At 42.6% G+C, this 27,500-nt stretch overlaps 1 protein-coding gene across 1 annotated transcript in view; it reads right to left on the minus strand.

Moving 5' to 3' along the window:
- LOC143289340 (transient receptor potential cation channel subfamily M member-like 2) overlaps positions 1–27,500 on the minus strand; it is a 90,456-nt gene that overhangs the window by 46,505 nt on the left and 16,451 nt on the right. The window contains exons 7-13 of the mRNA XM_076598341.1: positions 14,610–14,712; positions 12,959–13,075; positions 11,908–12,007; positions 8,629–8,851; positions 5,267–5,330; positions 3,290–3,342; positions 2,839–2,907 (exon numbers count right to left, since the gene is read on the minus strand). Coding sequence (XP_076454456.1) covers positions 2,839–2,907; positions 3,290–3,342; positions 5,267–5,330; positions 8,629–8,851; positions 11,908–12,007; positions 12,959–13,075; positions 14,610–14,712 — 729 coding nt within the window. The remainder of the gene's footprint in view (positions 1–2,838; positions 2,908–3,289; positions 3,343–5,266; positions 5,331–8,628; positions 8,852–11,907; positions 12,008–12,958; positions 13,076–14,609; positions 14,713–27,500) is intronic.

The following is a 27,500-nucleotide window of genomic DNA, read 5'->3' on the forward strand; positions in this document are numbered from 1 at the left end:
GAGATGCCTCTGTGGTTGTCGCAAGACTGGCCGTTGCCTTTCCTTTTGTAGATGTGGACTATGCTGGCATCTTTCAGCTGTTGCGGTATCTGTCCCTCGTTCCACATGGACTGGAAGAGTTCAGTCAGCTTTTGCATCATGGCAGGGCCTCCTGCTTTGTATACCTCAGCAGGGATTGTATCAAATCCTGGCGTTGCTTCACTGCCTTCCTGACTTCATCTTCTGTGGGGAGGGTGTCGAGGTCCTCGTTCATCTCTACCTGAGTGAGGTAGGGGAGCAATGTCCTCGTCGTTGATGTTGGCAGGACGGTAGAGGACGTTGTTGAAGTGCTCAGCCTACTGCTCCAGAATCTGCTTCTTTTCTGTCAGCAGCTGCGTCCCATCTGCGTTGAGGGGTGAGAAGCCAGAAGACGGGTCCGTATACAGCCTTAAGAGCATCGTAGAAGTGCTTTGTGTCATGGCAATCTGCGTAGCCTTGGATTTCATCTGCCTTCTTGCTGAACGAGCTGTCCTGCATCTTGCGAAGTTTCTTCTGCACCTTTCTTTTTTTTTTCTTTTGCGTTAGCAAGGACATCTTCCTTGGCTTGTGACGTGGGGTTGTTATGGTGCGCTCTGAACAGTTGGTTTTTCTCTGTTATCATTGCCTCTATTTTTTCATCATTCTCATTGAACCAGTCCTGGTTTCTTCGGGTTGCTGGTCAGAGATGTTCGAGGGCAGTAGTGTAGACAGCGTCTCTGAAGCCCATCCACTGTTCCTCAACACTGGTCCCGTCTTCCTGTGGTGTGTCTGGCAGGCTGCCTTCAAGGTCGTCGGCGAGTTCTTCTGCAACTTTGCTGCTTTTCAGCTAGGAGACGTATAGCCTCTTTGCAGTCTTCTGACCTTGGGATCTTATGGGCAGAATGTGAAGCCTGAACTTTGACACAATGAGGCGGTGGTTGGTCCAGCAGTCGGCACCACACATGGCTCTCGTCACTCTGACATCCTACCTGTCCCTCTTCCTGGTGATGACGCAGTCTATAAGGCGAGGGTGCGTCCATAACTCCTTCTTACGGGTGGGTAGGCAGAACAGGGTGTTGGTGATGACAAGGTCATGTGTCGCACACGTCTTGAGGAGCAGAAGGCCGTTGCTGTTCCAAGGATCCCTTCCCAGGGTTGGTAGTCTGTCCCTAATCTGGCATTGAAGTCCCCGATAACAATGAGCTTCTCTAACTGCTGGACTGCTGAAATGAGGGTGTCGAGCTCTTCATAAAACTTGTCTTTAATGTCATCTGGGTTGGTCATGGTGGGAGCGTAGGGACTAATCAGCGATGCACTCTTCTTGTTTGAGAGTGGAAGTTGAAGTGTCATCAGGCGGTCGTTGATACACTCTGGCAGTTTGGTGAATTTACAGGTGAGGTGAGATTTGATGGCAAATCCCATGTTCAGCGCTGCTGCGACCACTCCAGAACAACGTGCATACACCACCACGTTCTGTAAGCTGGCACTTGTCTGCTAGGCGCGTTTCGCTTAGAGCTGCTATGCCCACATTGCAGCGAGCTAGCTCTTTGGCAACCAGTATTAGTATCAGTAGCTCAAGGAGGGGTCACTGCGTTCTGACATATCCATATACACTACACCACATCTGCCAAGCAGATGCCTGACCAGCGGCGTAACCCAACGCGCTTAGGCCTTGAGAACGTTTTTCTCTCTGGTCTGTCTGCCTTGATGTTATCACGTTACATGTGCCAAGGTTGAGCACCATCACTTTCTTCTTCGTTTTTGTAGGTCGACCTCAATGAGGGATCCCAACCAGCCGCGGCAAGCTGGCCAGGGAGAAGTAAAGCAGGCTATGTTTGAGGCCTCTTTTCTCGCCCCTTCCTCCATGGAGGTCAGCAAAGCGATTCTAAAGAGGGTTGCTCAGACGCTGTCGAACTCCACTGCTGCTTCGGTCCAGTTGAGAGCAACCCTATGCCCTGGGCCGCCTGTGTGCAGGGTTGTGACAACAGCTTCCACTGTATCCGCACCTGCTGCTTCGCCACTCCCCTATCGCCACAGGACTTGAGGTGCTGTGCGGCGTAATTTGAAGTCATGACTTGCACTTGACTTGGATTAAAGTGAGGGAGAGTTGCTCAGGTCGTCAGCCTCACTCTCTCGTCCAGGCCTATCTGGACCCACTGGCAAGACATGGTCGAGACGGCTAGAGATAGGTCAGGATGCAATTGATGGCCAGCAGTGTTCTGTATGTTTCTCACTGCGCCCTTTTAGCGCTCCACGGCACATTGCTGAGAATCGCCTATCTGCCCATTGAACCAATAATGGTTTCTTCCGCGCAGTCCGCCGAATCCAGGCTTCACACTCTAGGTAAAGCTTTCACTACTACTACTACTACTACTACTCCTATTAATCTACATTGTTTCAGAACTAATCATTTAGATTCAATTGAGATTCAATCAATTGTTTTCATACACCAAACACTATGGATGTACTATACATAGGCTACTGCTTTAAACACTGAAACGAATCTATGTGTATATAGTTATTCTGTACAGTTCAGTTAAGTTTCTCAAGGAGGCGTCACTGCGTTTGGATAATCCATATACGCTACACCGCATCTGTAGATAAATCGTGATAGCAATAAAAGGATAATACAGTAGTTATTGTGATCAGTATAAAATTCACACCATCGCATGCCTGCAACACACACACACACACACACACACACACACACACACACACACACACACACACACACATGCATATGCGCACGCGAGCACACGGAGCATACTTGCACAGTCAGAGGAATTAAAAAAAACCACCCAGAATATGATACAACAAAACACTATTTCTTATGACATTTACCAGAATGATGATCCCTGTTCCCCCAAGCGTATTTCTTGTCAGCATGAAAACCCAAACCATGAACAGCACCTGCACACATGAATAGTCAGTAGCAGGGATCACACACACACACACACACACACACACACACGAGCGCGCGCGCGCACACACGCACATACACACACATGCATATATCAAACGTGCGCACTCGCGCACGCATACACACACACAACAAAAACAACAGCAACAGCAGCAACAACAATGTACAGTGCAATGTTCGGACGGAATGGCAATGGCGCAATTTCAACTTTAAAGAAAGGCACGGTCCTTGCAGAACAGAACACAGAAAAGCTGGACAACAAAAAAACAAAACATGACTCTCTCTCTCTCTCTCTCTCTCTCTGTGTGTGTGTGTGTGTGTGTGTGTGTGTGTGTGTGTGTGTTCAAAAGCAAAAGCAACACGAATATTTACCCGGCTGTAGCAGTAGACAACTATGGGAGCCTTCAGGAAACTCCTCCATACACCTGACGAAACATTACTATTATTGTCATCATCATTATTATCATCATTATATGTTTCATATTAAAAGGGTACGGTGAAATGTACCATAGCCATTTTCGACCATAGGGACAGTGAACTCCTATCCAGTGTGTTTCGGGTCCGACATAGGAAGACGGGGCCCAATCCTCTCCTTCCACTGTTTTAACCTTCCCCTCCCGAAGTCCGGTTATTTACACCTGAGTGAAGCGAGGAAAATCGGAGCAACTTGCCTTTTTCAAGGACACAACACCACACAACCGGGGCCTCGAACCATGATCACCGGAGATCACTGCATCAGAAGTCCAACGCCTGATCGATTTTGCCACAGCGCCCCCGTTCTTCTTCTTCTTCCCCTCTTTCCCCTCCTTCGTAGTAGAAGTTGTAGTGGTAGCAGCATCGTCATCATTACTATTGATATGATCATGTGTTCAGCATTATTATTGCTACCACCAACATTATTGTTAGTATCGTTAATCTTCTTATTATCATAACGAACACTATCAGAGAGAGAGAGAGAGAGAGAGAGAGAGAGAGAGAGAGAGAGAGAGAGAGAGAAAACCAACGAAACGAAACGAAATGAAATTTTATTTTACCAGGGTAATGAGATAAGCAATTATGTTGTTTTGGGGCTGTTGTTTTATTTTACCCAGCCCAGGGAGAGAAAGAGAGAGAGAGAAAGAGAGAGAGAGAAAGAGAGAGAGGGAGGGATACGGATAGTTTTTTAAAATTTTTATTAAGGCCATGGCCCCTCATGAAGGTGGTACAGTGAACCAACATTCAAAATCAAAATCTTACAAATTACAAAAGTAAATGATAAACTGCAAATGATAATCCACAACTGCGAAACTTAAAAGCCTTATATAAGTAAACAGCAAACTGTTTTATAATAGTTTCGTTAGTTGATGACATAAGCATGGCAAGTCGAAATAAAGTAAGGGTGTCTATAATATTTTTGTGAAATCAACTTATGTCTAAGGTCATTCAAAGCAGTGCAACACAACACATCACGTCTGCATAAAGGACAACTAAGATCAGAGACACTGGACTTTCGATAACGATCATGTTGAAGAAATATGTCGGAAATTCTTAATCTAAACCTGGTTGTGATATGTTTCAAATGCTTATCCATTTTCATTGACAGATAAGTAGGAATAGAGTGCATAGAAATGAACTGTCTGTAAAACTCAAATCTATCGCTATCTTGAACGTGATAAGACCATTCTTGCCATCTACAGTCAATTAATCTTGTTCGGAGTGCACTAATAAACCCCTTTATGTCCCCTACCCCCGGCTTTAACCAAACATAACCAAACCCCAGTTCATATAATCTAACCCTAACCTTTGACACTCAGTTTACCGTGCCCCTCAAATCTAAATCATATAACTTGTTAAATGTTTTTTTTCGGTAACCTTGAATCTTCTATGTGTGTTATTTTTAACCAATAGCGAATACATCTTACTGCGGAATTGAGATAATCGGATATCTTTTTGTCTCCCCGTAAATTAAATCATTAGGTTTTTTCATGGTAACTCCATGAAACTTTTTCAATGCAAATAGGTGAACATTCTCGCAGAAAACTGCAGCATTAGAGAGACTCTAAATTTCTGCTCCATGTTGTACAATACGTTGTACCTGGGAACCAAACAATTTGACAAACAGATCAAAAGATTGATTTTCTAAACTTGACAGTTTTTTCATAATACAAAGTAATGCTTGTTCAGCTCTACTTGCAAGATCTTTACATGCAACTATGAAACACAATTTGAGAGAGAGAAAGAGAGAGAGAGACACACACACACACACACACACACACACACAGAGAGAGAGAGAGAGAGAGAGAGAGAGAGAGAGAGAGAGAGAGAGAGAGTAATCGTAGCGAAGAAAACAAAATAAACTGTCGATCTCACCTTTGCAACTGTTTGAAGTCATGAGCAATGGCACAAATATCGGCAGGAAGACGCACAGTATAATCTTAAAAAGAAAAATATGTGATGCAAAACAATCTTTAGAAAATCAAATAAAAATCGAAAAAATACGGGTGGGAGCGTGATTCTGTATGTTATTACGTGGATACATATATGTGAGGCCTACACCAAATGTCAACCACGAACGTTTGTGTAAAATACAAACAAACAGAGCAATATACTTTGATCATTGAAGGAGAGACACTAGAACAAAGCAACAACGTAATATTAAAACCAATCTCCCTTCTTCCCTCCCCCTTCACTCTCATTTCTTCCCTCCCCCATCCCTCTCCTTTCTTTCCTCCTCCTTCACTCTCCTTTCTTTCCTCCACCTTCACTCTCCTTTCTTTCCTCCTCCTTCACTCTCCTTTCTTCCCTCCCCCTTCACTCTCCTTTCTTCCCTCCCCCATCCCTCTCCTTTCTTTCCTCCTCCTTCACTCTCCTTTCTTTCCTCCACCTTCATTCTCCTTTCTTTCCCTCCTTCACTCTCCACTCTCCTTTCTTTCCCTCCTTCACTCTCCTTTCTTTCCTCTCCTTCACTCTACTTTCTTTCCTCCTCCTTCACTCTCCTTTCTTTCCTCCCCCTCCAATCTCCTTTCTTTCCTCCTCCTTCACTCTCCTTTCTTTCCTCCCCCTCCAATCTCCTTTCTTTCCTCCTCCTTCACTCTCCACTCTCCTTTCTTTCCTCCCCCTCCAATCTCCTTTCTTTCCCTCCTTCACTCTCCACTCTCCTTTCTTTCCCTCCTTCACTCTCCTTTCTTTCCCTCCTTCACTCTCCTTTCTTTCCCTCCTTCACTCTCCTTTCTTTCCTCCCCCTCCAATCTCCTTTCTTTCCTCCTCCTTCACACTCCTTTCTTTCCCTCCTTCACTCTCCTTTCTTTCCTCCCCCTCCAATCTCCTTTCTTTCCTCCTCCTTCACTCTCCTTTCTTTCCTCCCACTTCACTCTCCTTTCTTTCCTCTCCTTCACTCTACTTTCTTTCCTCCTCCTTCACTCTCCTTTCTTTCCCTCCTCCTTCACTCTCCTTTCTTTCCTCTCCTTCACTCTACTTTCTTTCCTCCTCCTTCACTCTCCTTTCTTCCATCCCCCTTCACTCTCCTTTCTTCCCTCCTCCTTCACTCTCTTTTCTTTCACTATTTCACTCTCCTTTCTTTCCTCCCCCTTCACTCTCCTTTCTTCCCTCCCCCTTCACTCTCCTTTCTTTCCTCCTCCTTCACTCTCCTTTCTTCCCTCCCCCTTCACTCTCCTTTCTTCCATCCCCCTTCACTCTCTTTTCTTTCCTCCTTCAATCTCCTTTCTTTCCTCCTTCACTCTCCTTTCTTACCTCCCCCTTCACTCTCCCTTCTTTCCCCCTTCAATCTCCTTTCTTTCCTCCTTCACTCTCCTTACTTCCTCCCCCTTCACTCTCCTTTCTTTCCTCCCCCTTCACTCTCCCTTTTTTCCTCCTACACTCGCCTTTCTTCCCTCCCCCTTCACTCTCCTTACTTCCTCCCTCTTCACTCTCCTTTCCTTCCTCCTCCTTCACTCTCCTTTCTTTCCCTCCCCCTTCACTCTCCTTTCTTCCCTCCCCCTTCACTCTCCTTACTTTCATCCTTCACTCTCCTTACTTTCATCCTTCACTCTCCTTTCATTCCTCCCCCTTCACTCTCCTTTCTTTCCTCCTTAACTCTCCTTTCATTCCTCCCCCTTCACTCTCCTTTATTTCCTCCTTCACTCTCCTTTCATTCCTCCTTCACTCTATTTTCTTTCCTCCTTCACTCTCCTTACTTCCTCCCCCCTTCACTCTCCTTTCTTTCCTCCTCCATTCACTCTCCTTTCTTTCCTCCCCCCTTCACTCTCCTTTCTTTCCTCCCCCCTTCACTCTCCTTTCTTTCCCTCCTCCTTCACTCTCCTTTCTTTCCCTCCTCCTTCACTCTCCTTTCTTTCCTCCCCCATGACACTCCTTTCTTTCGCTGCTCCTTCACTCTCCTTTCTTTCCATCCTTCACTCTCCTTTATCCCCCCCCGCCCTCCCCCCCTTCACTCTCCTTTCTTTCCCTCCTCCTTCACTCTCCTTTCTTCCACCCCGCCCTCCCCCCCTTCACTCTCCTTTCTTTCCCTCCTCCTTCACTCTCCTTTTTTTCCTCTTTCACTCCCCTTTCTCTCCCTCCTCTTCACTCTCCTTTCTTTTCTCCTTCACTCTCTTTTCTTTCCCTTCCCCTTCACTCTCCTTTCTCTCCTCCTTCACTCTCCTTTCTTTCCTTACATCCCTCTTCATTCTCCTTTCTTTCTCTATCCTTCACTCTCCATTTTTTCCCTCCACCTTCACTCTCCTTTCTTTCCCTCCACCTTCACTCTCCTTTCTTTCCCTCCCCCTTCACTCTCCTTTCTTTCCCTCCTTCACTCTCCTCCCCCTTCACTCTCCTTTCTTTCCATCCCCCTTCACTCTCCTTTCATTCCTCCCTCTTCACTCTCCTTTCTTTCCCTCCTTCGATCTCCTTTCTTTCCCTCCCTCTTCACTCTCCTTTCTTTCCCTCCTTCGATCTCCTTTCTTTCCCTCCTCCTTCACTGTCCTTTCTTTCCCTCCCCTTTCACTCTCCTTTCTTTGCTCCTTCACTCTCCTTTCATTCCTCCCCCTTCGCTCTTTCATTCCCCCCCTTCACTCTCCTTTCTTTCCATTCCCCTTCACTCTCCTTTCTTTCCCTCTTTCCCTGTCTATCGCTCCCCCTTCACTCTCCCTTCTTTCCTCCTTTCTTTCCTCCCCCTTCACTCTCCTTTCTTTCCCTCATTCACTCTCCTTTTTTTCCATCCTCCTTCACTCTCCTTTCTTTCCCCCTTCACTCTCCTTTCTTTCCCCCTTCACTCTCCTTTCTTTTCCTCCTCCTTCACTCTCCTTTCTTTCTCTCCTTCACTCTCCTTTCTTTCCCCCTTCACTCTCCTTTCTTTCCTCCTCCTTCACTCTCCTTTCTTTCCTCCTTCACTCTCCTTTCTTTCCCCCTTCACTCTCCTGACTTCCCTCCCCCTTCACTCTCCTGACTTCCCCTCCCCTCTCCTTTCTTCCCTCCCCTTCACTCTCCTTTCTTTCCCCCTTCACTCTCCTGACTTCCCTCCCCCTTCACTCTCCTGACTTCCCTCCCCCTTCACTCTTGCTGATACACTTTTGCGAGTACGTTATGTTCAGAACTTTACGATCGTTTGGAAAACACCGATAAAACGGACTTTTTTTGTCTAGCTCGTCAAGTAATCCTAAAGTTTGAGGTTCTTCTGGCATTTTTCAGTCATTAAGCCTGTGTTATTTCCATTTTTCCCAAATTATTGGTTTACCAACCTTCCAGTTAGGAGTCTCAGTCAGGTCGTCCTTCCACGCTTTTGCCACCTTGGTCTGGCATGCGGTGGAGGCTGCAAACTCTTTCTTTCGAAACACATTTGCCAGGAAAACAGCTGAAACATTTCTGAAGCTGCAGGCGGATATCCCTAACAGCTTGTGCGTTTTCTCTGGATCAGCTGAGTAGCACGCATAGCTGAATTCTTTGGCCTTCTCTTCCCACAGCCTGGTGAGGAGAATAAATGAATGAATGATGAATTGAATGAAGCAAGCTTTCATCATCGACACATTAAAATTTGTGTGTTGAAATTTCTGTCTTCGGCAAAAAAGAAGTTACTTTAATAACATATGGTAGAAAAAACACGAACAACAATAACAACAACAATACTACTGCCGCTTACTACTACTACTACTGGTAATGATAATTATAGTGATGATGATGGTAGTAGTAGTAGTAGTAGTAGTAGTAGTAGTAGTTCTGTCTGTCTTGTGAGGCATCGGATTTACACCTATTGGTGTTCACACCGTGGATCCTGGATAGCAGCAGCAATGGGTGAAAATTCCAACCCTGAAACGGCATTTTCTTCTCGAGACCTCGAATCGACAAATCATTTGCTTTGTCCGTGGCCTTCTCCATGGTTCGCTTCTCATCTGCTTGTTTAATCCCATCTTTCATGGTCTGGTCACAAGCGAGCACGGGTCTCGGTGATGCTTCTCCATATGTCTCTATCAATGGCTTCAGAAATCTGGTCTCTGCAGTGCACGTCTCTGTATCGAGGGCAAGGACGTCTAATAGCATGAGACCCAGTTTCAAGCTGGTCAAATAGTCCTTTTGAGATTTGTCCCGTCTCCATCGTCCAGACAGGTCTGAGACGTCACCTGCTGAGGATTGACACTAGATATGTGGTCATGGCGTTAGTTCATAACCTTATCCTGCCACTTTAATCCTCAGATATGCCTGACACAACACAGGTGGAAGGACATCCGCTTCTTCCTATGTCTGGTGTAGGTTGTCCGCCCCTCGCTGCCATAAAGGGCAATACTGATGATGCGTGCCTGGTAGACTTTGATATTAACGTTTTCTGCGTTGTTGTTATTCTGTCACACACAGTCCTGATGAGCTTTTCCATATCGTGGAAGCCTTCCCAGTACTGGCAATGACCTCGGCATTAAGTGCAGGTTCTTGGAGATGATACAGCCCATGTAAAGGAAGTTATCAACTGTGTCAAGAATGTTGCCATCGGCAGAGATAGGGGATAACTTGTTGTCAATCTAACTCTTGATCTCTGCCTTTTTTACGCTGATGTTCAGGCCGAAATCACTGCAGACTGTAACCGATCTACCCATTAACCGCTGGAGATCTTTTTGTGTGGGTGAGGTAAGTACGGTGATATTCTCTGATGAGTTTGCGCTGAGTTTGGTTTTGCACGTGGACGATCGAGGATGAAATGCTTCGTGTCTGATTTGGTGTGCAGGGAAACACTCTCTGGTGATGTTCGGAATGCGCAGGACAGCAACGGTGAGAATAAGATGACAATGCGGCTGTAAAGACGTATAGCCCTGCTTTACTCCACAAGCAATGCTGAAAGAATATGACATTTAACCAGTGAAGTAAACCGTACCCTGTGTTTTGCTGTAAAAGGAGGTGATCAATCCCAGTAATCTGGGGGATAGGTTATTTTTTTCTTGGAGCTTGAGCAGTCCATCCCCGCTGACAAGACTGAAGGCCTCAGTGAGGTCGACAAATGGAAACATCTCTGATTATGACATTTCTTTGACAACTATCAGAAAACTATCAGACAGAAAACAGTGGTTCTTTTTCACTTGAAGACGCACTGTGGCTCTGAGTAAACACGTTCCACAAAGGCTGAAGTGTGGAGTGGAGGGCCAGTAAAGACCTTTCCCTTTGCAGTCAGAAGGGAGATACAGTAGTGCCATCAACTTTGCTCTTGAACAAGGCTACTGTTTTGGCATCCGAATCTCATGATGGGCCACACCCTCTTTCCAGAGACACAAAGGATGCTGTGCACATTGTTAAAGGACCCACGTCTTTGGTTTAGTGAAGTGGATGACCCTTGACACTGTGGTTCAAGTCTTCCCTTTTCAACTCAGGTTAGGGGGCCGGCCACAAGCATTCTCTCAGTTGTCAGTGCATAACGCGAATCACTTCGCTGCAGCGGTTATTTCGGTTTTTGACTAACTTGTGTAAACAAAGTAAGTCCATATAATAACCCGGTGTTCAGTTGTCTGTGTGCCCATGTATGTGTCTGTGTGTGTGTGTGTCTGTGGAAAACTTTAACAAATTCATTTTCTCCAGAAATACTTTGTCTGCAAGTACCAAATGTGATTTAAACAGAGTGAAAAAAATCTTTACAGTGATACCAATAACAGGGTGTAAGTCTTTCAGACTGTGCCGTATTTCCGGATCACCGGATCATGAACGGTTTATTTCGTTGAGGATCTGGATCTAGAAAATATCATTAGGCTCTTCCCAGTTGCTTGTCTAAACGTTTATTTTTTTTTGTTTCGAGGATGGCATGACATCGTTTTTCTTGTTCTCAATTAAAAGAAAAGAAATACAAATTCTGGACAGAATACATAGAACCACACTTACTGCACCACTGACGTGTTTACTGCACATGAATATTTCAAAGTGGATGCTAAACTGACGAGAATGAACATAACAAAATTGAATCGACGGCACCTCTCAATTTCAGTAGTGTACACTGGTCTGCGCAGATCTAGAGAAAACGGCAACATGTTGCGGTCTGAGGCGATGGCGACGTCTCCTTTACCGTGAACTTTAAAAACATTTCTTACATAATCAAAATACATCAAAATAACATGATTTAAATGGCGTTATCCCCTCTAATACTGTAATCAATTTATTACGCTAATTTTATCAGTTAGAATATTAATTTTGGATATTAGTCAGATGTGTGGCCCTGTGGCAAGTCTTCTTGCTGCCCAACATTTATGGTTCAATCCCGATACAAAGCCGTTTTTTCAAGCTTATTAACATTTAATACAGAATACATTTTCAACATTTTTTTTCGCTTTTTTTCCCTTCATCGTTTCTTTATTGGAGAAAGTACGTATCACAAGTGAGTCTTGAAGGCCTTGCCTCTCTTGTTATTTTACTTTTCTGCAGTTGTTTTCCACGGAAATGTAATGTGCAATGTTTGTACGTTTCGTGTAATGTCTGTTTGTCTGTAGGTCTGTAGGTCTGTCTGTCTGTCTATCTATCTATCTGACATCTTTGTTTTATAATCCCGGACTCACCTTGAGTGGTGCAGCAAAGTATCGACAAGTTCGTCCAAGACGCATTCTTCGGCCTTTTCGGACATGCGTTCCAAAATGTAACTGCCAACAAGCGCCATTTCTGTCATAACGAAGCACAATCCAATGTCCATCAAACATGCTGTCAGACAAACAAGGAAAACAATCATGAAAGCAAGTTGACAGGCAAGCAAATCCATTCATCTATCCACCCATCCTTTTTGTTTTCTTCTTCTTCTTCTGCTTGTTGTTGTTGTTGTTGTTGTTATTATTATTATTATTATTATTGTTCTTCTTGTTCTCCTTACCCTCCTCCTTCACCTCCTCCTCCTCCACCTCCTCCTCTTCCTCTTGCTCCTGCTTTCCTGGAACGCTGTATAATCAGTCATCTCTCTGTGTCATGGATTCTGCAGTCTACTTCATCGACATCACCGATCATCACAGCTCTTCCCCGATCTTCACATTGCAGAACCGAATCAGAAGCTGCCCCAGAAAACTGGAAGCGGGGCAAGATGGCAGACATGAGGTGGTATCTGTTGGACCACCAACCGACTCAGCTGGTCAACACGGCATCCCTGGTGCAGGAACCAGATCGGCGTCACTGTGAGCATGTGTCTGCTTGACGTTTGATCGCAGGTGGAGGGGTCGGAGTGAGGAGCGCCGGGTGGGGGTGAGGGGGAAAAGGGGGAGGCGGGGCAGTTGAGCACAGAACATGATTTGGTGCTACGGTGCAGATCTACTTGCTGTCTTCATTCAGATCGTTCCGGCATCTATTCACCCAACCATTCATCCAGTCTACCAGCCAGCAAACCAACCAATCAAGCAATCAACGATCAGTCAGTTTTGTCGCTACCCCCACCGCTCTCCCTCCTCAGACTCTGTATCCCCCAACCCCTCCACACACACACCACAACACTGCCAGCCTACATGCATACATACAAGTCGTAAACACACGTATACACACACGCGCAAATACACACACACACACACACACACACACACACACACGAATGCGCGCATGGAGGCTCGCTTGCTTGCTTTAAGCACTGCCTACCCATCTGGTGTTTTCCTTCTCTCCAAAACAGGTCAGCTAGTGCCTGACGCTGAAACAGCAGCGCCCAGAAGAACAGAACAACGGCGGCTGCTTCGTGAGTTTTGTCTTTGGAAAAGTCTGCAGAACAATGACAGAGATGGCAAAGTAATGCAACAATCTGCTGGGATGTTGAAAGACAACAATCTGCTGGGATGTTGGGAGACAACAATCTGCTGAGATGTTGGAAGACAACAATCTGCTAGGATGTTGAAAGACAACAATCTGCTGGGATGTTGGAAGACAACAATCTGCTGGGGTGTTGGAAGACGAGATCAAATGATATTTCTCCCTTCCGTCCTTTCTTCCTTTTTCTTATTTCTTCCCATTTTTCTGTCATTCTGTCTTTCTAGTGTCCGTACTTTATTCATTTCTATTTCAGCATGAAAAACAAACAAACAAATAAACAACCAAAATCAAACAAACAAACAAAATAATGTGACCTTCTGCTTCGCAGTGATTGTGGAAATAACTGTAAAATGTTATTATGCACAATGCTATTAGATTTGGGGGAAAAAGGTCTGTCGGAACTTAACAATTTTGTGTTTCCATAAACAGCAATCAGCAAAAGGTTTCAAATGAGTCGGAAATAATGAATAACAATTCCATGAATAAAAGGTAATTGAATAATTCAGTGAACAATAGATAATGAACAACTGGACTGAAGTATAAAAGTAAAGAAATGAGCTGAGCAGAGAGACAGAGAGAGAGAGAGATTCAATACTCAAGATTCAAAAACTTTAATACTCAAAGATAAAGGTTTTAGGCATTGCCTAGTCTTCCAATCTGTCCTTGTGTCAACAAAAACAATAAGACACAACAATAATGATAATGGTAAATGCTACTACTAATACTGCTACTATTACTACTACTACTGACTACAACTACTACCACCACCACCACTGTTACTAATGAGGTTGATGATAATAATAATAATAATAATAATAATAATAATAACGCAACATCATCATCATTATAAAAAAAAATAAGAAAGGGAACACAGTCACACACTCAAACCCACCCACCCCCACCCCCATGCACACACTTATCCCCAAACACAATCACCATTATGCACATACATATATGCACATATATGCACATATACACACATGCATGCATATGTCTACATGTACATACATGTATGTATACATATGCATGCGTGAACAAAATTAGGTATCAAATCATATTACTGTAGTACATTACAAATAATATTGCAGTACAATAGCAGATATTGAAAAAAAGGGGTTATCAAGACTGTCAAATTAATCACCACACAGAATACAGGAAAGAGGCAAAACTGAAATGGAAAATATATAAAGAGAACAGAGAAACATAGTTATATCACTGTACATATACAATAGTGATAAGGATTCTCTGAGAGAGAGAGAGAGAGAGAGAGAGAGAGAGATTCAAAAACTTTATTACTCAAGGATAAAGATTTTAGGCATCGCCCAGTCTTCCAATCTGTCCTTCTGACAACAAAAACAATAACGATAAGACACAATAATAATGATAATGGTAAATACTACTACTACTACTGCGAGAGAGAGAGAGAGAGAGAGAGAGAGAGAGAGAGAGAGAGGAAGCGTTGTTTTAATTAAGCTTCACTATTTACCTGAGAAGACAAAGAACGGCTTCATGTGTCTCAGATGAAACTTGACCACGAAAGGTATGAGCTTGAAAATGTCTCCGTCAATATTGACCGTACCTTGTGGAAACTGAAACCAGAACAACAATTCAAGGAAAGATAGACAGAAAGACAGACAGAAAGATAGACAGAACGAAAGACAGACAGAACGAAAGACAGAAAGATAGATAGAACGAAAGAAAGAAAGAAAGACAGAAAGAAAGACAGAAAAACAGACAGAACAAAAGACAGAAAGAAAGAAAGACAGACAGAAAGAAAGAAAGAAAGACAGAACGAAAGAAAGAAAGAAAGACAGACAGAAAGAAAGAAAGACAGAAAGAAAGACAGAAAAACAGACAGAACAAAAGACAGACAGAAAGAAAGAAAGAAAGACAGACAGAAAGAAAGAAAGAAAGAAAGACAGACAGAAAGAAAGAAAGAAAGAAAAACAGACAGAACAAAAGACAGAAAGAAAGAAAGACAGATAGAAAGAAAGAAAGAAAGACAGACAGAAAGAAAGAAAGAAAAACAGACAGAACAAAAGACAGAAAGAAAGAAAGAAAGACAGACAGAAAGAAAGAAAGAAAGACAGACAGACAGAAAGAAAGAAAGAAAAGAAGGAAAGGCAGACAGAACGAAAGAAAGAAAGAGAGAAAGAAAGACAGACAGAAAGATAGACAGAACGAAAGAAAGAAAGACAGACAGAAAGAAAGAAAGAAAAGAAGGAAAGGCAGACAGAACGAAAGAAAGAAAGAAAGAAAGAAAGACAGACAGACAGAAAGATAGACAGAACGAAAGAAAGAACGAAAGAAAGAAAGACAGACAGAAAGAAAGAAAGAAAAACAGACAGAACAAAAGACAGAAAGAAAGAAAGAAAGACAGACAGAAAGAAAGAAAGAAAAGAAGGAAAGGCAGACAGAACGAAAGAAAGAAAGAGAGAAAGACAGACAGAAAGAAAGAAAGAAAAGAAAGAGAGAAAGAAAGACAGAAAGAAAGAAAGAAAGACAGACAGAAAGAAAGAAAGAAAGAAAGACAGACAGAAAGAAAGAAAGAAAAGAAGGAAAGGCAGACAGAACGAAAGAAAGAAAGAGAGAAAGACAGAAAGAAAGAAAGAAAAGAAAGAGAGAAAGAAAAAGACAGAAAGAAGAAAGAGAAAGAAAGACAGAAAAAAAAGAGAAAGAATAAAGAAAGAAAAAATAAAAGGGAAAGAAAGAAAGACAGAAAGAAAGAAGGAAAGAAAGATAGAAAGAAAGAAACAAAAAAGAAGAAAGAAAGAAAGACAGAAAGACAGAAAGAAAGAAAGAAAGAAGAGAAAGAAGAAAGAAAGAAAAAGACAGAGAGAAAGAAAGAAAAGATAGAAGGAAAGAAAGACAGAAAGAAAGAAAGACAGACAGAAAGAAAAGAAAAGAGAGAGAGACAGACAGAAAGACAGAAAGAAAAAGAAAGAAAAAAGAAAGAAGGAAAGACAAAATAGAAAGACAGAAAAAAGAAGAAAGAAAGAAGAAGAAAAAACAGACAGAAAGAAAAAACAGAAAGAAGACAGAAAGAAAAACAGAAAGAGAGAAAGACAGACAGAACGAAAGAAAGGCAGACAGAAAGAAAGAAAGAAAAGAAAGAGAGAAAGAAAGACAGACAGACAGAACGAAAGAAAGAAAGACAGACAGAACGAAAGAAAGAAAGAGAGAAAGAAAGAAAGACAGATAGAAGGAAAGAAAGAAAGAAAGAGAGGAAGAAAGACAGAGATAGAGAAAGAAAGAAAGACAGAAAGAAAGAAAGAAAGAAAGAAAGACAGAAAGAAAGACAGAAAGAAAGAGAGAAAGAAAGACAGAAAGAAAGAAAGACAGACAGAAAGAAAGAAAGAAAAGAAAGAGAGAAAGAAAGACAGACAGACAGAACGAAAGAAAGAAAGACAGACAGAACGAAAGAAAGAAAGAGAGAAAGAAAGACAGATAGAAGGAAAGAAAGAAAGAAAGAGAGGAAGAAAGACAGAGATAGAGAAAGAAAGAAAGAAAGAAAGAAGGAAAGAAAGAGAGACAGAAAGAAAGAAAGACAGAAAGACAGACAGAAAGAAAGAAAGAGAGAAAGACAGAAAGAATGACAAACAGACAGAAGGAAAGAACGAAAAAAAGAAAGAAAGACAGACAGACAGAAAGAAAGAAAGAAAGAAAGACAGAAAGACAAAAAGAAAGAAAGACAGAAAGAAAGAAAGAAAGAAAGAGACAGAGAAAGAGAAAGAGAAAGAAAGAAAGAAAGAAAGACAGAAAGACAGAAAGAAAGAAAGAATGAAAGAACAAAGACAGAAAGACAGAAAGACAGATAGAAAGAAATGAGAGGAAGAAAGAAAGACAGACAGAAAGAAAGAGAGGAAGAAAGAAAGACAGACAGAAAGACAGAAAGAAAGAAAGACAGAAAGACAGGAAGAAAGACCGAAAGACAGACAGAAAGACCGAAAGGACAGAACAGAAAGACAGACAGACAGAAAGACAGGAAGAAAGACCGAAAGACAGAAAGAAAGAGAAAGACAGAAAGAAAGACAGAAAGAAAGACAGAAGAAAGACAGACAGAAAGACAGAAGAAAGACAGACAGTAAGAAAGGAAGAAAGACAGAAAGAAAGACAGACAGAAAGACAGAAAGAAAGACAGACAGAAAGACAGAAAGAAAGACAGACAGAAAGACAGAAAGAAAGACAGACAGAAAGACAGAAAGAAAGACAGACAGACAGAAAGACAGGAAGAAAGAAGAAAGACAGACAGAAAGACAGAAAGAAAGACAGACAGAAAGACAGAAAGAAAGACAGACAGACAGAAAGAAAGAAAGAAAGACAGGAAGAAAGAAAGACAGACAGAAAGACAGAAAGAAAGACAGACAGACAGAAAGACAGGAAGAAAGAAGAAAGACAGACAGAAAGACAGAAAGAAAGAAAGAAAGACAGAAAGACAGGAAGAAAGACAGAAAGAAAGACAGACAGAAAGACAGACAGACAGAAAGACAGGAAGAAAGACAGAAAGAAAGAAAGACAGAAAGAAAGAAAGACAGAAAGACAGAAAGAAAGAAAGACAGAAAGACAGGAAGAAAGACAGACAGAAAGACAGAAAGAAAGACAGACAGAAAGACAGACAGAAAGAAGAAGAAAGAAGAAGAAGAGAAGGAAGAAAGAAAGACAGACAGAGAGAAAGACAGACAGAAAGACAGAAAGAAAGACAGACAGAAAGACAGACAGAAAGACAGGAAGAAAGAAAGAAAGACAGAAAGAAAGACAGACAGAAAGACAGAAAGAAAGACAGACAGAAAGACAGGATGAAAGAAAGACAGAAAGACAGGAAGAAAGACAGACAGACAGAAAGACAGAAAGAAAGACAGACAGAAAGACAGAAAGAAAGAAAGACAGAAAGACAGACAGAAAGACAGACAGACAGAAAGACAGACAGAAAGACAGGAAGAAAGACAGAAAGAAAGACAGAAAGACAGAAAGAAAGACAGAAAGAAAGACAGGAAGAAAGACAGACAGAAGACAGACAGAAAGACAGAAAGAAAGACAGACAGGAAGAAAGAAAGACAGACAGACAGAAAGACAGGAAGAAAGACAGACAGAAAGACAGGAAGAAAGAAAGACAGACAGACAGAAAGACAGACAGAAAGACAGAAAGAAAGACAGAAAGACAGACAGAAAGACAGACAGAAAGACAGAAAGAAAGAAAGACAGGAAGAAAGAAAGACAGACAGACAGACAGACAGACAGACAGAAAGACAGAAAGAAAGACAGACAGAAAGACAGAAAGAAAGACAGAAAGACAGACAGACAGGAAGAAAGACAGACAGACAGACAGACAGAAAGACAGGAAGAAAGACAGACAGAAAGACAGAAAGACAGAAAGAAAGACAGACAGAAAGACAGGAAGAAAGACAGACAGAAAGTCAGGAAGAAAGAAAGAAAGACAGACAGAAAGACAGACAGAAAGACAGAAAGAAAGACAGACAGAAAGACAGGAAGAAAGACAGACAGAAAGACAGAAAGAAAGACAGACAGAAAGACAGGAAGAAAGACAGAAAGAAAGAAAGACTGAAAGACAGACAGAAAGTCAGACAGAAAGACAGAAAGAAAGAAAGAGAGAAAGAAAGAAAGACAGACAGAAAGAAAGAAAGACAGACAGACAGACAGACAGAAAGACAGGAAGAAATAAAGACAGAAAGAATGAAAGACAGAAAGACAGGAAGAAAAAAAGACAGAAAGAAAGACAGACAGAAAGAAAGAAAAACAGAAAGACAGAAAGAAAGAAAGAAATGAACACCAATGACAAAATCATGTGCAACAATATAAAGAATAAGCAAAACCTTCATTGTTCACAATGGCTCACGTGTGATTCCTCCGGATTTTTTTTTAAAGAAAGGAAAACAAGAGAGGCTTCAAGACTCACTTGTGACACGGGCTGTAAAGGAATCAGGAGGGGAAAAACAAGGGCTTCAAAAATCGTTAGATGGGTTCTGTGTTAGATATCAATAAGCTCGGGAAAAAAGGCATGCCAGCGGGAACGAAGCACGGGTGTTCTGTTCGGAAACAAGTAGACTTATTCACAGCGCTACGGCGCGATAAATATATGATTGTATTCCAGGTAATAACATCATTTAAATCATGTTTTTTTTTGGTTTTTTTTATGTATCTCGATTATTCAATAAATTCTTTTAAATCGACGGCAATGGAGATGCTGACATCACCTTGGACACACAGAAAGCTGGTTTTTCTAGATCAGCACAAACCAGTCTACAACACGCTGACTGAAACTGAAAGAAACGACCGATTCAATTTTTCTTTTATGTTCATTCCAGTAAATCCAGTACCCACTTTAGAATATTTAGAATATTTATATGCAGTAAACACGTCGATGGTGTAGTTAGTGTCACTGTATGTGTTCTGTTCAGAACTTGTATCTCTTTTCTTTTAATCGCGAAGAAAAACTATGTCATGCCGTCTTCTAACCAAAAAATTGCCTACGTTCTGGCAACTGAGAAGCGGGATTATGGATGTTTTAAAATCCTTTTCAGGTATCAACGAAACAAACCTTTAATGACCGTTTTTACCCCGCCAAGTAGGCAGCCATACTCCGTTTTCGGGGGTGTGCATGTTGGCTATGTTACGATCATATACGTAAAAGCCCACTCGTGTACGTACAAGTGACCGTGGGAGTTGCAGCCCACGAACGAAGAAGAAAAAGAAGAAACCGATAATGATCCGGAAATACGGCTTAATTCGGAAGACTTAGAACGTATTATTGGTATGACTGTGAAACTTTTTTTCCTCCTATATTTAATCCAGTTTTGGTATTGGCAGACAAAGTATTTCCATAAAATTAATTTGTTAAAGTTTAACACACACACACACACACACACACACACACACACACAGAGTCAGGAAAGAACCATCTCCCCCATCCGAGAAGAGAAGGATGAACGTGAGGAGTGCTGCGTGACACCCGGCAGCTGACATGAAGTTCAGAATGATGTACGCAGGATCAAACACTCAGATTCGTAGAAATCACATTAATCGTTCAGCGTTCAAAGCTGGAGTCAACTTAGGTACTCAGAAGCCGCTGTCTTCATGGTCAGCAAGAATCACAATCAACAAGAAAAAGATCACTTTCAATCCCGTTTGCTCACCATTAAAATCAACGAACCGAAAATTGTGGGATAGGACGTAAACGTTTCCCACAAAGTTCAGTCAACATTGAGCGACATTTTATTTGTCCATGAGCAGGTAACAAATCTCCCGATATTGCCCTGACTTTATCATACCACGGCTTCCCAGCTCGCTTTTTTTAAACTCCAAAGCTTGTCCAATTACACCTCACATGGAAACCGGCATGCTTGCAAAATGGTGGAGTAAAGATCTTAAAACCTTTTATTGGATACAGCATTGCTTCTCAGGAGTGAAAGCATGAAAAACATGCGGGGGCGTGCGCGCGCGCGCGCGCGCGCGCGCGCGCGCGTGTGTGTGTGTGTGTGTGTGTGTGTGTGTGTGTGTGTGTGTGTGTGTATATGTGTGTGTGTGTGTGTCTGTGTGCAGGATGCAACATCTCAGTAATGATAGTATACATTTCAGTCAAACAGAAATAAATCATGCAGAATGGAATGGAAAATGATTTTTAAACCACCTGTTGTTTTTCTTCTTTGTGTTTCGGTTTCTCAAGGAGGCTTCACTGTGTTCCGACAAATCCATATTCGCTACACCACATCTACAAGATGCCTCACAGGCAGCCTAACCGAGCGCGTTTAGTGCATGCATACATATGTGTGTAGCGACAGAGTGGATTTCTGCTCAAGAATGTTGCTGGACAACACTTATGTTGCCATGGGTTCTTTTTCAGCGCAAAGTGTGTGCTGCACACGGGATCTCGCTTTGTCGTCTCATCAGAATGATTAGAGCCTCAGTCTGATTTTCCAGTCACACTTTGGAGAAAGGGGGAGACCGGGACCCGAACACAGACCCTCACGGTTACTGCATTAGTAGATAACCATCTTAACCATTCTGCCACCTTCCTCCCTGGACAGTAAATACAGTGTGGAATGGCCAAAATATACACAGCGCACAGTCTTTTTTGCTTAAAAAACGTGTCAGCTTTCATTCAGCTGCGCAATCACATCATCTATATACTGCTGGAAGCATGCACACAAAAGTTCACAAAGCACACCTTGGAAAATCCAGCATGAGTACAACTCTGAGCCATGCAGTTTTGCAACTGATTGACATGTGTGCATTAATTTGTTTGCTCAGCAAATCAGATCAGTCGATCGTGTCGGCAGTAAACTAGTAAAAGTGGTAGAGATGGACACTGCTACTACAGAAGAGCTGTGGACTTGCTTCAGAGACTCACTTCACGCAGCTGTCAAGCAGTTCATCCGCCACAAGCAGGTCCGTGTCAAGGTAAGCCAGCCCTGGATCACCGCAGCTCTACGCCGACTCATCAACAGACGAGGCCGCGTCTTCAAGAAGATGCGCAAGCTAGGGACAGAAGACCTGAAACAGCAGCACAAGCAACTCCGAAGAGAGGTCCAGCGCCAACTACGACGAGCATACTGGTCCTACCTCGACGACACCTTCGACGAAGCAGACTGAGCTTGTGTTCGTACGTAAAACACCTGGAGTCTCCAACGCCGCGGAAGGAAGAAGGCAGGTTGGTGTCCGACCCAAAAGCAGATGCTGACATCTTAAACCGCCAGTTCCAGTCTGTATTCGGCAGCGGCCAGACCTTCGCTCGGGAGGAATTCCAGGAAAAATGCAGACTCCCACTCAGAGACTTCCCAACCCTAGACAAGGTTGACATTAACATCCACGGGGTGAAGAAGCTCATCAGCATCCTGAAACCTGGAAAAGCACCGGGACCGACAATATCAGCCCGAGGATCCTGAAGGAGCTGGCAAACGAACTGGCACCAGCTCTTACCATCATCTTCCAGTCTTCAGTCAATACCGGCACCCTACCAGCTGATTGGAAGACTGCCCACGTTATGCTGGTGTTCACGAAAGGAGAGCAGTACAACCCGGCAAACTACAGACCAGTCTCTCTGACGAACGTATGCTGTAAAGTACTGGAGCACATCCTGACCAGCACCATCATGAACCATCTCGAACATCACGGCATCCTCTGCAACCAAGATCTTGCGAGACCCAACTCCTTGACTTCACCGACGAGCTGTTTGAGAACATGGAGAGTGGGAAGCAGACCGACATCTTGGTGTTGGACTTTGCCAAGGCCTTCGATGGGGTCAACCATAGCATCCTGTCTCACAAGCTCAACTACTACGGTGTTCAAGGAGAGATCAACACCTGGGTAGCCGACTTCCTGAGACACAGAAAGCTGGCGGTAGTCGTCAGCTGAGTGCGTTCTGGCTTCGTCCCGGTCAGGTCCGGAGTCCCACAAGGCTCCGTTTTGGGACCTTGTCTGTTCCTGATCTACATAAATGATCTGCCCGACATCCTGACTACGAGGTCACGCCTGTTCGCGGACGACACGGCGGTCTACAACATGGTCACTTCTCCAGCAGCCCAGGCCCAACTACAACAAGACCTCAACCAGCTTGCTGTGTGGGAGAAGAGATGGGACATGGCCTTTCATCCTGGAAACTGCACCACTCTGCCCGTGACCCACAGCAGGAACCCCCTCCACTTTGACTACTGTCTGCACGGCCATATCCTGGAGACCATCACCAGCGCAAAGTATCTAGGCGTCACCATCTGCAGTGATCTTAGCTGGGACATGCACATCAACCACCTGTGCAACAAAGCCAACAAGACCCTAGGCTTCCTGTGACGTAATATCAAAGTCAGCTCCAGGAAGATCAAGGAAATGGCCTACAGGTCCTTCGTGCGACCCATCCTGGAGTACGCCAGAAGCATCTGGGATACACACACTGAGCAGAAAATCAGCAAGTTTGAAGCGGTGCAGCGCAGTGCAGCCTGTTTTGTGATGAGGCGCTACCACAACACCTCTAGCCCCACCGCCATGCTTGAAGAACTGAAGTGGCCCAGCCTCCAAGACAGACGACGTACAGCACGCCTATCCATGCTGTACAAGATCCACAACGACCTGGTCAGCACAGAAGGCATCGAAGTCAGCCTGCGCCCTGCACCTCCATGCCGACGCCGCGGCCACGATCAGCAGTTCACCATTCCACAGTGCAGAACGCAGTACAGACAGCAGGCGTTCCTTCCCCGTACCATCAAGGACTGGAACGGGCTACCCCAGGACGTCGTAGAGGCCAAGACGATCGACACCTTTGTTTCAAGGGACTCCCGTCTCCATTAAAAGCCACGCCCAGGGTTTTTTGTTTTTTGTTTTTCTTTGCGAGTGCGGACCCCTTGCATCAATAATCAACTAGTTAACTGATTGTGGTCGCTGCCAAGCAAAAAGGAACGTGTGTTCCATTTCCTGGCATGCAATGGGCGCATATATATATATATATATATATATATATATATATATATATATATATATATGTGTGTGTGTGTATATATATATATATGTGTGTGTATATATATATATATATATATATATATATATATATATATATATATATATATATATATATATACACACACACACATACATATCGCTGCACACGATTCCACTTCTTTACACAAAGTATAATGTGTTTTTCCACTCCAAACATTTAGATCATGTTGTAATCTTCTCCATGACTAGACTCAGTTTGGCCTGGGCTTTCTACACTTCTAAATTCAATACCTTTAATACCCGAGCCTGTTCTCTTTGTACTGCATCTTCGATACAAAAGCCATAAAACGGCTACTCATTATCGGTCTTGACGATTTGGTCTATGTTTTAACCCGGTGTTCGGTTGTCTGTGTGTGTGTGTGTGTGTGTGTGTGTGTGTGTGTGTGTGTGTGTCCGTGGTAAACTTTAACATTGACATTTTCTCTGCAAATACTTTGTCAGTTGACACCAAATTAGGCATAAAAATAGGAAAAATTCAGTTCTTTCTAGTCATTTTGTTTAAAACAATATTGCACCTCTGGGATGGGCACAAAAAAATAAAAGAAGCCAAATTATATGCAAACTGTATTTACTGTTATATTTATATTTTTTGTATTCTCTAAACTTGGCACTTTGATCTGATATTCTGACACAACAACAAGAGCAGTCATTATTCTCATTTTTTGTTCAAACAGGAACTTCTTTTGCTAAGCATGGAACTTATATTTATTTTGCAAATGTTTTGGTGCAGATAGTAAAAAATGGAAATTAATCTGTAATTAATGCTAGGGGACTTAATTTGCTTTAAACTTCTCATCTTAAACATTACATTTTGAAATTATACTCAATACATAAAAAGCTTGTGTGTTTTACTCTCAGTGTACAGGGTTTTCACAATGTTCATTCGCCCAAGTGGTCTTTTTCGGAAAATACTAAAATCAGTACGACGAGTGGACTTTACAGATCTATTGGCTGAGCCCTGAAGGTCATGGGCAAAAATCAGTTGCGTACACATATTTATACACATTCAAAGCACGTGCTCATATTCTTCGCGAACGATGCCATTTTGTTTGAAGTTGTTGACCTGCCCGTTCAATCCTATATTCAATGGACAATACACGATAACATGTGATGGTAAGTTGGAGAAGGAGACCATTAAATATTTATTCAGAGAAAGATTTGTGAACGCCTCATCACTTACTGGATCATGCCCCAAACTGCCATAAAAATATCCACAGAATCAGTCGGAATTCACAGTTAAAAATTGTAAACCATGTGAGTTAATACCCTTGAATTGATCACGATGAAACGAAAAAATTTCCAGTCTTGACTTTTCTCAAAATGAAGTCCTTTTCACTTCTTACGACGTTTAGAAGTACTTGTACTTGGCTCTACATGTTATTAGTTTAACAAAATACTAAATTTTCATATCAACCTTAAAACTATAAAACTAGAATGAACATAAAAGAGAAATTGAATCGACCGTGTCGTACTACATTTCCGGCGGGTGTAACTAAACTTGTACATCTATCTAGATCTAGTGAAAACGGCTAAATGTTGCAGTGTGATTGCGGCGATAGCCACGTCTTCTTTACCGCGGACTTAAAAAGAATTTTTTATTGCCCTTAAAGATTTTTTGAATGCCCAAGATACACCAGAATAATATGATTTAAACAGCGTTCTCACTGCAAATACTGCAGTTGATTTATCGCCCTTTAAAAAAAGTATGTTCAAATATTAAATTTTAGAACGTCAGTAAAGAGCCACGATAGTGTAATGGGTAAGACAGTTTCTTCTCACCCGAACACGCGGGGCTCGAATCTGGTTAGGACTTTTTTTTCTTTTCTTTTTTTTTAACCCGAAGCTTTATAATAACAAATACAGAACACATTTTAACAATTAGATTTTTTTTTTGATTTTTTTTTTTAAGTGTAGCACAAGTGAGTCTTGAAGGCCTTGCCTCTCTTGTTTCTCTTCAGATGATCTCCGAAATTTGTACTGTTCCATTCATAAAGCAGTATGAAAACGAGTGCACCCGGAAGCATCTAGAGTCATGTGGTTTTTATTCTCTGCAATATTTTCGTGGTGTGAAAAGAAATTTCCACATCGTCACTGCTGATCACCACTGACCACTGCTGCTTGGCCACTGCTAGCCACTATTGACCACACAACCCCAAAGTGTTTAGATTTCGCTATGCTGTTACGTCCATGCATTGTGTGACGCCTTGCACATTTTACCACAGCTGACTACTGACAGCTTTCACATTGCAATGATTTGTCATGGCCATGCAGTTTGGGGGTTTCTCAACACTATTTGACCACTGCTGGCTTTCACTCATCGCTGTTAGCCACGACTGACCAAAAATGTTAAAAGGCTGTTAGTTTTATCACGTTTGTGCATGATTTGGACATCTTGAAATATTTTTGATCAGTAACTTATCATTGATTACCAGTACTGACTATTGGCTCATTATCTGACTTCTACTGACCATTACAGAACACTGCTGACCACAATGGTTCATACGTCAACAGTTTTTAGAATGCGGCGGTATTTTATCCTGTTTATGTAATTAATATCAAGACTTCTTGATTCCGTCTGACTTTTCGCTGACCAGTAGTGATCACCACCCAAACGTGTGCAGCTTGAGTTATCTTTACATCTTTTTGCATTATGAGTACTTTCTTAAGCAATGTTTGTACTTTTTGCAGGCGTTGACCACTGACCAGAACTGAACACTGCTAGCCACAGCTGACTACTATCCAAATTGGTGGATAAGAATATCTGGGGTAAATAAAGCAGGGGATATAGACCTACTTTTTTTTTATTTCTAGATAAGACCACAGCCACGAACAACTTGAAAAGGGCGAAACGCCTATAGGTCGTTAAACTCACTCACTCGGACTTACTTTTTTTTTCTTTGTGTGTGTGTGTGTGTGGGTGTGGGTGGGGGGGGAGGGGGGGCTGAGGGGGGGGGGGGGTAGGGGCGGGGGGAAGGGGTGCCTGGGGGATATAGACATGAGGGCACAAAGACATGTATAGACATGAGGGCACAAAGACATGTATAGACATGAGGGCACAAAGACATGTATAGACATGGGGGCACAAAGACATGGGGGAATATAGATCGGCGGAACATTTGCCATTTGCGTTGGGCCATATGGGGAATGCACATATGGGAAATACAGACACAGGGGAGCGGAGATATTGACATAGATGATTATAAACATGAAGTAACACAGGCCTTGTAATATATATATAGACATGAGGGAACATAGGTCTAGAGGGGCATAAACATGGCGAAATATAGGCCTAGAGGAATATAGACATGGGGAATATTTCGTCTAAAATCACAAATGTGGATAGACATTAATTAAACAAAAGAACGAACGAACATGGGAAATACATACATGGGGGTATATGGACCTATAGAAATATAGACATGGGGGAATATAGACCTGGAGAAATATAGACATGGGGGAATATAGACCTATAGAAATATAGACATGGGGGAATATAGACCTGGAGAAATATAGACATGGGGGAATATAGACCTAGGGGAATATTGGCATGGGGGAATATAGACCTGGAACAGTATAGACAGGGGGAACACAAACCTAGGGGAATATAGACATGGGGGAATATAGACCTAGAGGAACATAGACATGGGGGAAGAAAGAGAAATATAGACATGGGGGAACATAGACTTAGAGGTATATTGACATGGGGGAATATAGACCTAGAGGTATATTGACATGGGGGAATATAGACCTAGAGGAATATAGACAGGGGGGGTGGGGGGATATAGACCTAGAGGAACATAGACATGGGGGAATATAGACCTAGAGAAGTATAGACATGGGGGAACATAGACCTAGGGGAATATAGACATGGGGG

The sequence above is a fragment of the Babylonia areolata genome, chromosome 13 (assembly GCF_041734735.1).
Source record: "Babylonia areolata isolate BAREFJ2019XMU chromosome 13, ASM4173473v1, whole genome shotgun sequence".
In the NCBI taxonomy this organism is placed as follows: Eukaryota; Metazoa; Mollusca; class Gastropoda; order Neogastropoda; family Buccinidae; genus Babylonia; species Babylonia areolata.